Consider the following 18,509-nt stretch of genomic DNA (forward strand, 5'->3'; position numbering starts at 1 on the left):
GACTGCGAAAAATAAGTTTAACATCGAATCTTTAATATCCGAGGTACAATGTAGGCTGATTTTGTGGCAATGTAATCAGAAAAAAATATGATGTAGCAAATGCTTTTACTATATATTATATTTTTAAAGTAAAACTTTCGAAATAATTACTTTTTTTAATAGAGGATCACATGTTTCTATTGATATTAGGAGGCATTAAAAAAATTCGTAGTTGACGGTACAAATGTTGAAATTCGCCCTACAAGGAACGCATCTGATTAATTGGATGAACACCATATTTTCTTTTTTTTTGAGCTTCTAATAATCGGAAAATCGTACACCGGCGTTTAAATAAAAGGGCGCAGTCAGCCAAACCTGCAAAGCCAAATTTTGTCCAATGCGTATTATAAAGTTATAGCTACAAGTTTGATGCAAGATTCGCTATAAACTTGCACGCACATTGGCAGAAACATGGGTAGCAAATGGACAGCAACATATGCAACAAATTGGCTTGCGCAAACCTTGTTCCGGTTTTGCCCTCAATGTGACATAGATCATGTTGCAAGACTTTTTGCCATTTCGTCAGCTGGTATTGCCTGCAAAACCCAAGTCAAATGCAAAAACAGATGGCTATGGGTTTTTTAAACAATTTTTGTTATTTATTGTTGGAAATTTGCTCGAAATTTGTAGACAACTGGTTATCAGGGGGTATATCGTAACGAACGTTACCACGATATGTTACAGACTGAAAAATAACAACTACGACATCACTTCAACACTCATCGGTATGTTTATACACTGCTTAATGTTACCGCTCCAGATGCCAATGTTGACGCTTACCGCTCTGTGTGGTCACAGCCTTACATAGTAAAAATGTATTAAATAGAGTAAAAAAATAGAATCTTAACTATGGTTTGTTACATAAAAGAAAAGTGATTAACACATAGATAAAGTTTTACTTGAAAGTACTCAGTTCGGCGCAAAGCACCTTGTATGAAAATAGCCCTAGTACTTACATTTTCTCACCACTGCGGACGAATTTGACGGAAAGACCACTGTTGATACGTATTGTTAACGTCACATGGCATTAGAGACAGCTGTTGCGTTTGAGGATGAAGCGCCATACACTTCTTGTAAACTCGATGTAGGAGCGTTTTTGTTTTCTACGAAATTATTAATGTTTAGCTCCTTATTCACAACAGACTTCTCCATCCTACTACGCAGGATGATCCACATAACTGGACCAAGTGTCATATATTTTTTCTGGTTGCGGTCAGGAAAAAATGTTAGAAGAAAAATGTCGATCATAAAAATAACGAAAAACCAGTGTACTTCTGTATGCTTACAATATAATGAAGAAACGTTTAAGCTTCTTCTTTAATAAAGACACTTGTTTAAAATCTTTCACATGTAGACGATAGAGCGCGCGGCGGCAGCCATCTTTGTTGTCTGAGTATACTTGGGGAATTGATAAGTTGTCGAGCCCTAGAAAGCTGAACGGCACAGGGGAAAGACTGGTATCTCACAGGTCGATGGTTAGCATTGCAAAACGCTACGTCATTACTATGTCATTACATTCTCGTTACAGTCTCGTGTGTCCCGTTCGCTCTCTTCGTCACCCGCGAATTTGATTCATCAAATCGGCAACAAAGAAGATAGGATTATCTTATCCTCTTTGGTCGGTAACTTATGAGCTCCTAACCAAACGTTATACGAATTTGGAAAAACGGAATCGTCAACGGCCCGGGTAGCTCAGTGGTCGGAGCAGTCGCCCGGAAAAGAAAAGACCTGGGTTCAATTTCTGGCCCGATACCCAATCGGCCAATTTTTTTCCACCAAATTCATATAATGTAAAGTCACAGCCGACTTTACTACCAATGAAGCCAGACGCACGGCTATTGACATATACAGGATGTAACAAAAATGTTGCAGGTCCCTGAACTTGGTCACTCGTGAAGCGATTTGGAACAAGACTTTCCTAAACAAAAATATTATCCGACACTTTGTTAAGGAGATATCAACGAAAAACCCAGACCAATCAGAAAGCGAGTCTGCCCACCGCGTTCCCACGGTAACGTTGGCTACGCGCTGTGGTTCTGCTACGAAGCCACGAACAAGCAAGTCGGCATGCATCGAAGGAAACTGCGTATAATAGCAAATGACAAAGACGTAACAAATAAAATCAAATTTGTTATCATCTTTTGTCATTTAAAATGATTAATGAATAAAGCATAAATGGAGGAAAATCATGTGTAACGTAAAAAACAAATACACAGTTCTTTTGTTAAAAAGAATCGAAATAATAATTATTTGAAGTGAGATGATAAGGAATACGTAAATTTCTTTTTTAAATAATTTATCAACGAAAAGGCCATGTAATAGAAAATAGACGAGAAGTAATCGTAGTTCGTTATTGAAATGTATGTGAATCCGTAAATTAGTAACGAGCAACAATGTTACGGATAATGAATAAGTCTCTTTAAAACACCCGAAGAAAAATTTACATGCGGAAATTTCTAGAATTATGCCGGAAATCAGTCATAGCTTGTGTTAAATTCAAAAAATAATAATCAACAATAAATTGAATAGAACTCACCCTTTCGAAAATTCACCTGTAGCTTGAAAACCTGGGTCACTAGGTCACTATACCAATCCTGGTCATCGACGGACAAAACGGTTTATGGTAATGTAGCGCCTCGGCTCACGCAGATGCTCACCGGACACGGATGCTTCGGTGACTATCTGCATAAGATTGGGGCAGAGGCGACGCCGGAGTGCCGTTTATGCGGGGAGGAGATAGACTCCGCGCAGCACGTGCTGGAGGAGTGCACGTCGTTCACCGGTGAGCGGCGGAACCTCTAGCGCGTCATTGGGTGGGACCTCTCGTTGCGGACCGTGGTGGAAGCCATGGTCTGCGACGAGGGGTCGTGGAATGCCGTCGCCTCCTTCTGTGAGGAGGTGGTTTCACGGAATGAGGCCGAAGAGCGGGATCGGCTCGTGGCATAAGGCGAGCGGAGAGGAGGGCTCGGAGGCGACAGCGTACTGCTGCCTCTGCGGGAGCCCTTCCTCTCCCGGCATCGGTACAGGTGGCCCCAGGGCCCCATAACACGTACGTCCCCCCTCCGTGCTCTTCAAGCACCCCAACGGGCTAGATGAACGAGTGATCCATCGTGCTACCCGCGGGGCGACAGAACTGGGGGTATCGCTCTTGTCGCGGCCAGTTCAAAAAAGGAGGCCTAGGGGCGGTGAAGAACCGTCCCTAGGGGGGGGGAGGGGTTGTCCCCCTCGTTACGAGGTGTGTTCCTCCTCCTTCTGGGGAGGAGCATGGGCGGGGCCGCTCGTGGAAGTTCTACATGTACCCGCGGTTGGTCTGTCGTCCGAGAGGGTCACCGAGAAGTTTTAGTGGGTAAAAATCCTACATGGGCCGTCTTCGCACTCTCAGCGCCTTTTGAAGGTTTTTATTCGAAAAAAAAAAAAAAAAAAAAACAAGTAACGCCTATGTGCTAGAAACGCTAAGACATGCACGTGATGCAGCGATACGAAGATTGCAAATTTGCATTGACGCAAACGGTCACCACTTCGAGCATCTCCTGTAACGTAAGAAAGTTTATTTTTCTACCATATTTGACCTTGCATAACCTTCAATAATAGCTCGGTGAAGTCGTCTCAACTCCGGCTATCACATCGCGATAAAAAAAACGTAACATACTATTAAAAAAAATAGAGTTGACCTTGAAATCTCCCCTATGCCTTCACCCACGCAGAAAATGTTTGTGTCACAATATGCCCCCCTCTATACCGTGTAAATTTTGTCTGTAACATTTTTTCACATTATTACAAATAACGGCAATATTCAAAGTGGACATAGTTATTGCCCCACCCTGTATATAATATACAGTGTCTCAAAAATGTCTCTCTTCGCGAAAATGAGGGGTTGCTGGGATGATTTGAAACCACTTTTTCCTTAGCGAAAATGTTATCTGCGGCTTTGTTAACGAGATATTAACGAAAAACCCCGACCAATCAGAGCGCGCGTTTGCCAGCCGAGTTCCCGGGCTAGCGGTGGCTACGCGCTACGCTTGTACTATGAAGCTCCGAACAAGCAAGTCGGCATGCATCCCAGGAAACCGCGTATAATGGCAAATAACGAAAACATAACAAATCGAACTTTTTATCATCTTTCGTTTGTCATTTAAAGTGATGAATGAATGAAACCTAAATGTAAGAAAATCATTTTTAACGTAAAAAGACAAATACACAATTATTTTTTTAAACAAAATCTTTAATAAGCCCGAAGAAAGACGTAGGTGCGGAAACTTGCAGAATTATTGCCGGGAACAAGTCATATGTAGTTTACGTTAAATTAAAAAAATAATAATCAACAATACATTGAATACAACTCACTCTTCCGGAAATTCACCTGCAGCTTGCAGACCTGTATCAGTAGGTCACTGTACCGATCCTGGTCATTTACGACAGAAACGGTTTATGGCAGGGAATCGCCCAGTCCACAGGTGATCGTAGGTATACCTCACCAACTTGTAACGTCAAGTGCGTCCGGGTTATTGCACTGAGTACGTATTCACTTTACTGCACGACCACTAAAACTTATCAGCCGACACGATCACTTAATGTATTTTTAATCAAACGTGTTGTTCCTACGTTAGGAAAATTGGTGGCCCCGAAACAAACCGATTGTTTCCAATTTATCACATGTTTTACGTAGCCAAACGCTTGCACAGCAGCAGCCGCATATCCGTTATTCTGTGCGTACCACCAGAACATTGCGTAATACTCCCGTGAACTGAACATCTCTGTCGCCCAAGTGCTAACCGACTGACGAAATTTTTCCGAAAGGGCTTCCACTACCCCCAAGTAGTTTCTCACCGTTACATTGTGAGTTCACTCCCACCGTGGCAACAATATTTAGGCAAAAAGAAACCCACGTTCTAGGAAAACACGTGCTTTGTAGAAGTGCAACGAACGAACTGTCGCGTCGTGCAGTTTCACTGAAGCGGGGGCTCCGTTAATTTATTGCCAGGATGCCAATTGCTTCGAGATATAAAGCAGAAACTACGTTTTCCTGGAGGAGCAGGACAAGAAATTTCACGGACATATGTTAAGTTGACGCTGCTTGGCCCTGTCTGAGCACCTTAGCAGAGGCCGGAGCGGACGTTTAGCTACAAGACGCAGGGAACTGTTATATCTGCAGACCGAATTTCAACCATTTGAGGAATCAACCAGCATCGCATACCGTAACAGAAATATTTAGAAATCGTAAAAATGCACTATCTGTTTAATAATACGCGTTGAAGTACAATCCAAGTACTCCATCTTATACAAAATACGAGGAAATCACTCCAGATTATTTCAATGAGGTGAAAAACAATATTGATAGGTAATCATAAAACTAAATCATCATCAAATAACATATAAATATAAAAAACAAAAAATGTATAAAATGACCGTAATAGCGGAGCGCCAGGTTCTTTTACCATCTAGGGCTGTTTTTACCTCTTCAACGTGGATGAGAACAGTAAAAAGAAATACGTATCAAATATTTTTATAAGAATTACAATCTCACAGAGTTGTATAAAAATCCGCGATTGTCAATTCGGGATGTTTCCTTGTGAATCCACGTCTGCTACGAGGTCGAAGCAATTAGGCCGTAAATAACCGAAATGTCCGTTCCAGTGTCTGCTAAGGTGCTCGGAAAGGGCCAAGTAGCGTCAACTCAACATGTGTCGGTGAAATTTGTTCTGCTGCTCCTCAAGGAAAACGTAGTTGCTGTTTTTCATCTCGAAGCAATAAGTATGTCCGTGGTCTTCTTCTTTTCGGACCATTTCAAGCCGATACACGTGATATCTGTTTTCTATCTCGAAGAAATGGGTATCCTGGCAGTAAATTAACGGAGCCCGCGCTTCGTTGAAACTGCACAACGGTTCCTTCGTTGCACTTCTGCAAAGCACGTGTTTTCTTAGAACGCTGGTTTCTTCCTACCTAAATATTGTTGCCGTGGTGAAAGTGAACTCACAATGTTACGATGGGAAACTACTTGGGGGTAGAGGAAGCTCCTTCGAAAAATTCCTGTCAGTAGGTTAACAACCGGGCTACAGAGATGTTCAGTTCACGGGAGTAGTACGCAATGCCCTGGTGGTACACACAGAATAACGGATATGCGGATGCTGCTGTGCAAGTGTTTGGCTACGTGAGACATCTGATAAGTTGAAAACAATCGATCCCTTTCAGGGCCACCACTTTTCGTAACGTAGATACACGGTCGATTGAAAATACATTAAGTAATCATGTCGGGTGATCAATGTTAGTGGTCGTGCAGTGACGTGAATACATATTCGATGGAATAACCCGGACGTACTTGACGTTACAACTCTTTGGCTGGTGCCGTATATCTGGGATCACTTGAGGACTGAGCGCTACCCTGTTCTATTCAATTTATTGGTGATTATTATTTTCTTAATTTAACGCAAACTATGTCTTTTTTCCGGCAATAATTCCGCAAGTTTCCGTAGGTACGAGATTTTATGGGACAGGCGGTGCGTGAAGACGTTTCTCCCAGTCGCCTGGGTTTTTGGTAGCAGCCGCTAGGTAGCGAGTTCTCTCGCAAACGGTAATTAGAGCCTTTGGCTATTTAAGGGGCTCCGCCGAGGAGCAACCCAGGCCTTTGGGGTACGGGTGGTCTACCGTCAGCCCCACTGACGAGTCTTGGTAGACGATTCCCAAGACGAAACGCCGTGTTGTTGAGCCGCCTAGACGTACGTAACTTTTTCTTCCAGCTTCTTAAAGAGAATTATTCATTATCAGTATTATTGTTACCCGTTACTGAACTACGGATTTTGATGTCAATAACGAACTATGATCACTTCTCGTTCATTTTCTGGTACATCACCTTTTCGTTAATGCGATATTTGAAAACGAAATTTACAAGTTCCTTAGCCACTCTCATCAAATAATTATTATTTTCCATTCTGTTTTAAAATATAACTGTGCATTCGTTTTTTACGTTACACATGATTTTCCTACATTTACGTTTCATTCATTAATCTCTTTAAATGACAAACGAAGGATGATAAAAAGTTCTATTTTATTTGTTACGTCTTTTTTATTTGCTATAATACGCAGTTTCCTGCGATGCATACCGACTTGCTTGTTCGAAGCTTCGTAGTACAAGCGCAGCGCGTAGCCAACGCTACCGCGGTAGCTCCGCCAGCAGCCTCGCGCTTTGATTGATCGGAGTTTTTCGTTAGTATCCCGTTAACGAAGCCTTAGATAACATATGTGCTAAGGAAAAACTTGTTTCAAATCACCTCACGAGTCTCCTATTTCAGGGTCCTCCAACGTTTTTGTTACACCCTAGAAAAAAATCTAGGGGTGTCAAGTCTGGTGAACGAGCTGATCACGATATTGGACCGCCGCGTCCAATCCAACGATTTTGAAATATTTAATCGACTTTCCTTCCCGCAATCAATGAATAATGTGCTGGGCATCCATCATGTTGATACCACAGGGTTTGTCGTGTAAATAAAGGCAATTCGTCTAACAAAGGACCCAATGTATCCTTTACCCAATTAGCGTAGATGTTGCCATTCAAATTTCCATTGATAAAATGAGGCCATAAATTATATCACCTGTGATACCGCACCATACGTTCACAGACCACTGTCTCTGTTGTTCAACCTGATGCAGTCAATGTGTATTTCCCGCTGCCCATAAAGGCATGTCATGCAAATTAACATTCCTATGAGTTATGAATGTTGCCTCATCAGTAAAAAAGACGGTATTAAGAAATAACTCATTGTTTTGGTTCTGATGTTTAGCCCATCGACAAAATTAAACGCGATTTATGAAGTCGTTCCCTTGCAACTGTTGGTGAAAACTAACATGGTACGGATGAAATTTGTGCCGGTGCAAAATGCACAGTACGCTCCTCCTACTAATGCCAGATTCGCGTTCAATTTGTCGCAAACTAATAGGAGGATTTGTAGCCACACTTGCGAACACACTAATTTCATTTTCTTCGTTCGTTACTCGCTGTCGGCATTCACTTTTACGAACACTTAAACTACCCGTTTGCCTAAGTTTATTACACACATTTTTAAATGTTCGACGGGAAGGCTGTGACCGATGTCGACATCGTTCAGCATACAAGTTTTTTGTCCTTACAGACTGTTGGCATTCGCCATAAATGAGTAGCATATCGACTTGTTCATCTTATTCTGCAAACTTATTGAAGTGTCCTTCAAACAGTGTTTATTTTCAGTGAAGTAAACCGTAAGCAATATCGCTTTTCTCTATTTTCTATGGCCTTCAATGAGCTTATGTAATAGGTTGTTGAACTCGTTTTAAGCTCCTCTATCATTTTACGGAAACTAACGCATACTGATCTATTTTTTGAAAAAATGGAGGTGACCTTGAAATATCCAAAGTACGTCCACTTGCAAAGAAACTCTTTGCGCCATGTCTCTCTCTGTACTATGCAATTTTGGTTCAACAAATGTTTCTGTGAACCTTATAGTTTCGAAGATATCTCAGATAATACTTGTTGCTCCACCCTGTATACAAATCAGTGGCTCTGGCCTACACACAATCTACTTATTTTTCGACCATTTAACTTAATACTTTCCTACATAGAACGACAAGAAGAATCGATCTATATAAAAAAAATATATGTTTATTTTGTTATAGGGAAATAGATTGCTTTAACTTTAACCTTTATCCTCTGAAATATTTTTCTAATTGCAACAGCACAAGAAATATAACTTGGACCATTTCCGTGGACCATTCTGTAAAATATACAAAAATACACTTCGTACTCACTTCGTCATACTGCCATGGACCGTCCACAGTTCCTAGCCGACAAAATACAAATTTTACTCCTTGTCCGTCTGCTGATACACATCGTTCTCCTATTCCTAATTGACCTTTTGTATTTAATCTAATTAACTAGAACATATTGTTCCATCAGTCGTCATTCATAAATAAAACGATTCATTAAATGATAATTTTCGATTACCTGATTATTACCAAATCCATGACAATGAGACGTAGCCATTAAACTGGGAGGTGCATGGCCCATTGTGTCCAAACACGTGTCAGTTGCTACATTTCGTAACTAAAATTTAAAGAAATGAAATAAGTGCACAAAACATAGATAAACACGTGTACATATAAGTGTGTGAATCGCAAGAGATGCAACACCAAAATATCTTTATTATATTTGAAAGTGGAAGAAAATGTCAAAAAAAAAAACAATTATACTAACGAAGGAGTCAAATTTAATAGTAGTGATGTAAACAGATTTTCCGTTAACCATTTGCCTTATAATTTATTTCGTAACAGCGAGTGTCATATTCGGTGATTGTTTCGCTCACACACTTGAACCAATATCAGTCAAGTTTTACGCTTGGAAAAGAAAAACAACGAACTGGAGATGTGCTTCTTATGTTTGGTCCGGTAAATCCATCACGAGCCTGACACGTCTTTCTTATGTTTGGTTAGTAAAACCTATCATGAGTCTCACACTATATTATAAGGCAAGTGGTTAGTATCATTATAAAAACAATATTGTGGAACGTATCTTATGCATAAATCAAGGACGGAGTACATGAAATGTTTATAATTTAACGGTACCTCTCCCCAATGAATATTTGGTGGCAATTCAGGAAATTTATCAAATACATCATAAGCCACATTCTCCATGAACCAATTAAAACTTTTACACTTTTTTCGTTTCTTAAAAGCCAGTTGCTCAGATATGTCTCCATGGTCAAGCAATTTTGCAAGGGGTTCACGTGTATAGAAGAATTCTTTATATTTATCATCGAACCACGTCTCAATAACCCTTTTATAGTTCTATAGAGAAATTTAACAATAAATGCAGTTGCTTTCTGTCTTTCAGAAATACTTGTTTCAACAATACAGTGTTACTTACTATAGTTACGAGTGGTCCTTTCTTTTTCTGAGCCAATTTTCCAAATGTGTACGGCATAAATCCTCTATATACATGACCGACATGGGAACACGGTACCCAAAGAATACTACCTCCGCACTGCCATATCTTGAATGACAGTTCGAAGTTCTCTCCTCCCCACACAAGTAATCCCTCATCGTATCCACCCAATGACAAGAAGTATTCACGATTTATTGCGAATAAACCACCAGCATGAGTAGGAGACCTAAATTAAGCATTGCCAAGTACTTGTCAAATATTGTATTACCAGTCTAAGAATATCTTCCTTTTAATGTAAATTACTTATAAGGCATGCTGCTGTGAGGTCGTGACTTTTGCTCCCGCGAAGGAAGTTCGTTTTCCTTGTACAGCATTCCCCATTCAAAAATCCCTCTGTATAAGTGTCCTTCTTGATACACAGGTCGATATTCGAATGTTTTATGATCAATACCATCTATTATGGGAACTGTCATCACAGACCTAAAAATGTTCAAAATATAATAAAGAAAAATTATCACTTTTTGCAAACATTATCAGCCGTGATGCGCTCAAGTACTTCTCAAGTACGTTTAAACATTGATTAACTAAATTCGAGCCGCCCATAACTATTTCGAAAAAAAGGAGTACTTTGAAGTAAACTCGGAACCTAAACGGGACAGATTTGAACGCTGTATTGTAAGGAATATACGCGTTCCGCGTCGGACTGACGGTTACAGGAATCGCGCGTATCGCGATCGGATCAGGTGTCACCAAAGAGCGAGTCGAGGCGTGACTTTGTCGAGCCGCCAGCTTCGACGAATCTTGCGTTTCAGCGTCGATTAAAGACCGATGCCGCCCTAAACGCAATAGTCGATACCTAGTCACCCGGCGAATTCGGCGGCAGTATGTATGCATGTGTGTATGTGTGTGCTGTGTGAACATGGATATAAAGAATGAATGCGAGGACACGAGGCAGTCAGTCTCGACCCGTCGAACACAAGAGAATAAACGACTTCAATATTTAAGACGTGTCCGATTCTTTCCCCCATTCGACATCCTACAATATGAATACTTTGGAAAACGAAATTAGTACGTCCAAGTATTCAATTAGCGAAACCTGCAAAGCCAAATTCTGTCCAATGCCTGTTATAAAGTTATGGCTACAAGTTTGATGCAAGATTTGTTATAAATAACTTGCGCACACATTGGCAGCAACATATGCAGCAAGTTGGCTTGCGCAAACCTTGTTCCGGTTTTGGTCTCAATTTGTCATAGGTCATGTTGCAAGACTTTCTGCCAATTTGCTTTAACATTTTGTCAGATGGCGTTGTCTGCAAAACCCAAGTCAAATACGGAAACAGATGGCTATGGTTTTTTAGACAACTTTTGTCATTTATTGCTGGCAATTTATTCGATACTTGTACACAACTGGTTATCAGGGTAAAATCAAACACTGGTTGAGTAGGTTTTAAACTTTAAGCACTAATGTTACATCCGCAAATATATCTAATATTATGCAGATATATGTAAGTTAAGAAGCCAATGTTTTATTTTGATCACTTTTCGGTATTGAAATTCTAATTACAGATGCAAATCCACTAGCTCATCCGCTGCAGTGATAGAAATAGAGAATTACTAAACATCAAAATATTTAAATTGTAAAGAAGATCCTGTACTATTTTCGTCCTCAAATATCCTCCCTATAAACAATTTGTGCGCAAATTGGCAGCAAATATTGACGAAATCTGTCTACAAATCCATAGACATCTGTTTCCGCATTTGACATGGGTTTTGCAGACAGAGCCTGCTGGCAGCATCGTCAAGAAAATTGTTTATAGCAGACCCTGCAGAAAATCTGTAGCCATTCTGGTTACAAAAGCTTATAACAGGCATCGGACAAAATCTGGCTGTGCAGTTTGGACTTATTGTGATATTTTATTGAGAATTGCACGTGAATATTTTTGTATAATGGCAACATCTCAACCCTTAGAAAGAGTATTTTCGAAAATAAGGAATATTATAAGCAAAAAAAAGATAGACTAAAAATAAATATTGTAAACCAACTATTATTTTTAAACAGCAACTGCAGAAGCTTCTTCAGAAAAATTTTCCTAAACTTGTAGGAATTCAGTGAAATTGGTAATGCCTTTTTTTACTCTCATGATGCAAATACTACTTGCAAGAGGTGTTATTCGTTCTAATATTGAAGTACTTAGAAATAGAGTTTCAAAACTTACAGATACTTATTCTGAAATTCGAAACCAGTTCATATAAATCGAATACATCGCAAGCATAACAAATGAATCATTATTTCTTATGATTAGTATTAGAACTTGATGCAGTAAAACTTGGGTATTGGAATTGATTCGGATTTATAAGTAAATGTTAGAAAAATGTCTGAAACGAACGATCTCCCCGAGGGTTCTGGGGTAAGTTCAGTGTCTCTTGACACAGTCCTTTTGCTAGAGCGTCGAGGCTTTTGCCGTCATACAACACCCGGACGTCGAGGCCGCGAGGAATCAATAAAGTATTGCCACTCGAGCCGCCACCAAACCTAAACACCGATGATATGTTTAAGGCTCCGGTTATTGGCGATAAAATCTCCTTTCAAGTAGCCGGCGCCATGTACATCTTGTTTCATAAAAGAATTGACGCCAGCACAGCCAATCTGACCTGCTTCACGTTCTCGGGAACCATTAAGATATTGAAACATTTCCAAAAATCCCAACACATAAATAATACACATCTACAATAGTCTTTTGATAATAGATACAACACATCCCCATAAGCAACTTTTTGCTAGTAGACGCAACACGTCCCAATAGCTAATCTTTTGAGATAGTCAATAATCGAGCCTACAGCACAACTGGTGCTCCCAAGTGCACAAATAACATTTATCATTCTTACTTTACTCAAGCTCGTGCCGACGCACAGACACCACCCCCTCTCAACATAATCACGGTTTACCGAGTCCGTGATTGCCCTACTAAACACCGATGATATGTTTAAAGGTCCAGATATTAGCGATACAATCTCCTCCCAAGAAGCCGACGCAACATAAAAGGTGCATCTCCTTTCATAAAAGAATTAACATGCATATTCAACTTGATCTCATCAGTAACCTGTAATGAGTGAAGTAATTACCTATCGACAGCGATTGGGGCTAAAAGAGGTGGCAACCAGTTAACATTAACTTCGCAGTGAGCATCTAAGAAGACTATAACTTCGCCCTTGGCTTCTCGTGCACCGCGTGATCTGGTTCTTATTAAGCCTTGCCTTTCATAATTTCTTATTAATTTCACTTTGCCTCCCCACTGTTCTATGTATGTTTCCAGATTCCCTTTCAAATTATCTGCGAAAAATGACTATTTATCGACAACGTCCTTGTTTCATCGAATATATGATTCGTTTACCTTTATTGGAGAAGTCATCAACAAGTAAAATTTCCTCTAGAAATTGTGGAGGAGTACGATTTATTACACTATAGACAGTCCTCATTAATACTGACCAACCTTCGTTATGAAATACTATGATTACACTGGTTCGAGGAAGTATCTCTGGATAGTTCCAATGTTTGCATCTGTTAATTAGATACATAATTTTTATACATATTTAGTATACTTGTGAAGATTTTTTTGATAACTTTAAAATAAGGGTTTCCAAATTATGGCCTGCGAGAAGATTTTATTCAGTCTGTTTATACATAATCTCTGTGTCTGTATTCTATGTATATTAAGATTGAGTAAAATGTAAGTCCCGGCGCACACAAGTGGCACGCGTCATTTTGCATTCGCGACGATTTAACGCCGCGTTCTAGCAGTACATTCATTTATATGTATGAAGCGATTCACACGTCACACAGGTTTCGGCGTCAACTTCGCCACTAGATTGCGTTTTCTGAAATAAACGGAGGTATTGCAAATCGCAAATGTGATGCTAATATCTCAGGGGATAGTCGATTATTTTTCTCGAGCAATTCATTTATCCAGTATACGTCATTTATTGTACGAACAAGCATTATTGCCGCAACATCAAAACGAAAACGACTTTTAGAAAACATGATAATTAAACTTATAACAACACCTGACACATCACAAAAACGAATGAAGATTCATTATTTTTACAATCACTACTTCCAATTATAAAGACTTTAAATACAGATCAGAAAATACAATTTAAAATAGAAGTTTTAAATGTTATCCAACAAAAAATAGAAAAAGTATTTAAGTTTAATATTTTACTTCTTTATTTTTTCTTTTCATTCGTGTTTTATATATCTTGATAGGTTTTTTGTTTATTATTATTAATTCCTTCATTTATTATAAGTTTATTAACGTTCTATTATTTAACAAACATTTTTATTCATTTTTATATATAGTTCATCAAACGATTTCACACTCATTCTAAAGTAGTTACAAAACTGGTACAAACTACTAAATGCTCCTTTAAGTAATCAAAAAGGTTACTAAAATCAGGTAATTACTAATTGTTAAGATTATTTGACCGCTCGTATGTTGCAGCTGCAAAATTGACACAAACAAGACGCAAACAAGACCCAAACAAGACACAAAATAGACGCAAACAAGACGCAAACAAGACACAAAATAGACGCAAACAAGACGTAAAATTGCCGCCGAAACCTGCGTCACGTGTGAATTGCATCATAGAAATAAATGTAGTGCCAGAACGCGACGTCAAATCGACACGACTGCAAAATAACGCCTGGGCCTAAGAAAGTATATCAAATCTTGCTCGAAGAATATAATATTGTTAAAATTTATAGTGAAATTAAATGTGTCAAATCAAAAGTTCAGTAACCCATAACAAAATTTACAGGATTTTTTTGGATATGGCAGCATCAAACATTAAACGTACTATTACAAACATTAGAAAGTCCAAGCAAATGCAAACATTACATTAATCTCTTTTTTTAAAGATAATGTGATAGGCATATAAAGTTTGTTCATTGAAACATAACAGTAATCAATAATAATTTCATTCATGTTTTACTCTTTGCTTACTGCATATTATGTGCTATGAGCTTTAAAATCACATTTAATACAGAACACAAACATCTTATTTTAGTTCCATTTTTTGTTTAAAATAAGGATTTGGTAGAATATTTTTTGTATGACCCAACAAGCTTTTGGACTTCTGCCAAAACCCCTGTTTTAAAGAAAAGGAAAGCAAAATTTAATAGGATAAACTTACTCAGACATTCTTGTATCAGGAATAGATCTGTCTAATGAAATTTCATCAGAACATACCATATTCATGCCATATTCAGACTCCGATTGCTGAATATCATTTTGTTGATCATCTCTCAGGATATGAGGTTTACCTTCTTCTCCAGGTCCAGTCTTAATTGGTACATTTTGTGGTTCAAAGTTTCCTAGATTTTGTAGGAAAACTGGAACCTACAACATAGCATTAAAGGTAAAATGCATTCTGCATATACAAAGATAAACACATTTCTAATGTACCTGTTTGCTCTTTAGACTCTCTGACCAATATTCTCTTAAATTATTAATTGGTTTATCAGAAATAACACTGATAAGAAAATATAATATAAAAAGAATTAATATGTTGCAAATAATAATACTAAGAAGTCGATTTCTTTTTAGCTGCACAATTCTCATCTTGGTCACTATAACTGTATCTGAAAATACAAATTGACAGATGTATATACATAAAAGAAACATTTATATGACTGTATGAAGAACAGATGATTTCTGTTTCTGTGAACAAAGAAACAACTGTTCATGTATTAAGGATATTTAAATACAAGATTAAACTTACTTATGATCAGAGGTGGTTAAGTATTTTACACCATGTCGTAAATGCGTTACGAGACGTCGTATATGTACGTATAATATGTCGTTTTTATATGTGTCATTTCTCGCAAATGTCGTAAATAGAATTATTAATTATTTCAACGTTTAAACAATTAAAGTAGAAAGTTTTTTAAAAATAAGTAAAACCAATACATATCTTCTTTTCGTATGTAATATTAAAAATATAATATTGTATATAAGTGTACATAATAGTAAACACGAAATATAACCTCAAATTAACTTTTATTATTATATAAATTGTACATACATATGTACACCGGTCAACAAAATTTAACTTTTTGTTTCTCTTCGAACATCTATTTGCTGGTTCTTATAGATACTTCTGTGCTGAATACGAATCCGTAAATAGTTTTTTGTCATCACCCTCAGTTTCCGAGGATTCGATTTAAAAAAAATGCAAATTTTCAAGTTTGAACATTTCCTGTGTTCAAACATTAATAGTTATTCAGTTGATTGTTACGCCAAATTATTCTGTAAACTCTCCTGAATGAAACGGTATACGTTGTTATCGTATTATCAACATTTAAACATGTTTAAACAACGATCAAAGAGAGAACGACATCCGAAATGCACCAATTTTTATAGATATTTTTCAATTTATTTCATAAAGTAAGTGTGCAGAACATAATCTGACTGCGTCATCAGATATAGTAAACATTTTTCTTTCAGAAAGCATTAACAGAAATGGTAAGACACGTTTTGTATTCAATACAGCAGCGCAATCATAGATATAGCGAAATAGTTTAGTAAAACTTGCAACGCTGGCAGTGGTACTCAAAGGCGGCAGTCGAACGCATGCCGTCTTTGAGTACCACTGTCAGCGTCGCAGATGTTAGTAAATTATTTTGCTTCTGTATTGAACACAAAACATCTTATCATGTTTAAATGTTGATAATGCGATAACAACGTATACCATGTTATTCAGGAGAGTTTACAGAATTTGACGCAACAATCAACTGAATAACTATTAATATTTGAACACAGAAAATGTTCAAAGTTGAAAATTTGCATATTTTTTCAAAATCAAATTTCTTGGAAATTAAGGGTGATAATAAAAAATTGTTTTAGATTCGTATTCAGCACAAAAAAATCTATAAGAATCAGTATAATCGTTCTTTGGGACAAAAGTCATGTTGACCAGTGTTATTTGTGATTACCAAAAAATAGGTGGTAGAAAAGAGCATGATCAATATGAAACTTTGAGGTTCAGTAGAAGAAAGAATGAAAAAGGCAAAAATGTAGCATTTTGCAGTGTGCAACTGTAATTGTATTGGAAATACAACTGAGAATAGATTAGAACCACATAAATGAGTGCAATAAGAAAAATGAAAATTTTTCAATCAAGTAAATAAATATGTTTATGATAAGATTAATAACAATACATCTTATGTAAGTATGGTACGTTGCAGTACCATGTGCATATATAGATGAGACTGAAAATGTTTATGAGAAGAATATTAATATCAATAAATGTAAAGAAATATAAGAAAATGTTTATGAAAAGAATATGAGTATCAATAAATGTAAAGCTATCGGTAGTAATGAAATTAATTATTTTACAACTTCACTCAGAACCGTTGTAGTTTCTCATATTGTACTAAAGTTCAAAGACTCTAGAAAAGGTTTCTAACCACTTGTAAGATGTAACATTGACCATGGCCACAACAGTTTTACTATTAACTGTTGAATTTTTTCAACCATCAATTAACTCCATCTTCTTCATCTTACCTTGTAGAATTATCAAAGCTCATCATACTGTGCATCTAAAATTGTTGCCAGTGCCTTCCTTGTAGCAGGCTAATATTGATCATCCAGTACATTAATAAATACTTTAAAATGTTCTAAATCAATTAGGCTAAAAGGGATATTATATAAAAAAAATTTCAAGTAACTGATCAATCTTACTTCGTCCTAAATAAAAATAAACTTTTTATTAACATAATTTTCGATCTAAACAAATTATATTTATTATTCTGAAACAATTTTTCGGAACCTTTTACATCCATTTTTCATCAATGTAACCGAATTTAATTTAATTGTTCTTAATCAGAATTTTAATTGTTAATATGTTGACACTTCTTTATAATCTATAATCTATACGCAAACGTTTTATAGGTTAGAAACACGTTATAGATATGTTCATTCCAGATATACGACATTTACGGCATTTAAGACACGTGTCACGTATAAAATAAAAAATTCGAGTATTTACCCACCTCTGCTTATGATTGTGTAACAGAATTAAATGAATGATGCTGTAATTTGTTTTACACATTATAAACCATACATAATAAGTTCCTTAAATCTTGATGTCTACATGATTCTTTTAAAATTCGAATTCTTATGAAAATATTGTAAATTACGAAAAGTAATTTAATAACTTATTAAAGTACTAATTATTACCTTATGTAAAAATGCATAGGATGTACGAGAAAAACTAAATTACCAGATAATAATCTTCCGAACGTATTAAAAGAATATTGAAAACTATATTGCAATAAACTTAATCATTTCAAAAACTCCGTTGCTTCCACGGATTACTATGGATCTGCCACTCTTAAGAAAAAGGGTGGTCAGAGATAAGCTTCAGGTCCACATCACATGCGGCGCTTGGCGACAGAAACGCAGAAACGCGCACAGTCTAATAGCTGTACATGCCTATGGTTATGTTGCGTGGCCGTTTTATAAAGATTTGTAATTGAGAATTTAGGCAGGGTTCGGGTCCCCGT

The 18,509-nt window shown here is 37.4% G+C and overlaps 1 protein-coding gene across 1 annotated transcript; it reads right to left on the reverse strand.

The window, feature by feature from the left end:
• Nucleotides 1–619: 619 nt before the first annotated feature.
• LOC107192143 (N-acetylgalactosaminyltransferase 7) lies at nucleotides 620–15,793 on the reverse strand. The gene is made up of 12 exons (XM_015581342.1): nucleotides 15,725–15,793; nucleotides 15,409–15,584; nucleotides 15,137–15,342; nucleotides 13,339–13,505; nucleotides 13,070–13,277; nucleotides 10,250–10,426; nucleotides 9,929–10,172; nucleotides 9,628–9,849; nucleotides 9,011–9,109; nucleotides 8,815–8,940; nucleotides 996–1,142; nucleotides 620–838 (listed from the first exon to the last, which is right to left on the reverse strand). Exons 2-11 carry the CDS (start codon nucleotides 15,562–15,564, stop codon nucleotides 1,002–1,004), a joined length of 1,746 nt encoding a protein of 581 aa, XP_015436828.1. The 5' UTR covers nucleotides 15,565–15,584; nucleotides 15,725–15,793; the 3' UTR covers nucleotides 620–838; nucleotides 996–1,001.
• Between the last annotated feature and the right edge of the window lie 2,716 nt (nucleotides 15,794–18,509).

Source organism: Dufourea novaeangliae, unplaced genomic scaffold (genome assembly GCF_001272555.1).
Source record: "Dufourea novaeangliae isolate 0120121106 unplaced genomic scaffold, ASM127255v1 scaffold307, whole genome shotgun sequence".
NCBI classification, from domain to species: domain Eukaryota; kingdom Metazoa; phylum Arthropoda; class Insecta; order Hymenoptera; family Halictidae; genus Dufourea; species Dufourea novaeangliae.

Excerpts from the sequence above, each read along its gene's own strand:
- LOC107192143 (XM_015581342.1), bottom strand. The coding sequence starts at position 15,564 with ATGAGAATTGTGCAGCTAAAAAGAAATCGACTTCTTAGTATTATTATT. Across the intron at positions 9,110-9,627 it reads CAAATATTCATTGGGGAGAG|TTACGAAATGTAGCAACTGA; the intron begins GTACCGTTAAAT and ends TTTAAATTTTAG. Across the intron at positions 8,941-9,010 it reads ATGGATTTGGTAATAATCAG|TTAATTAGATTAAATACAAA; the intron begins GTAATCGAAAAT and ends AATATGTTCTAG.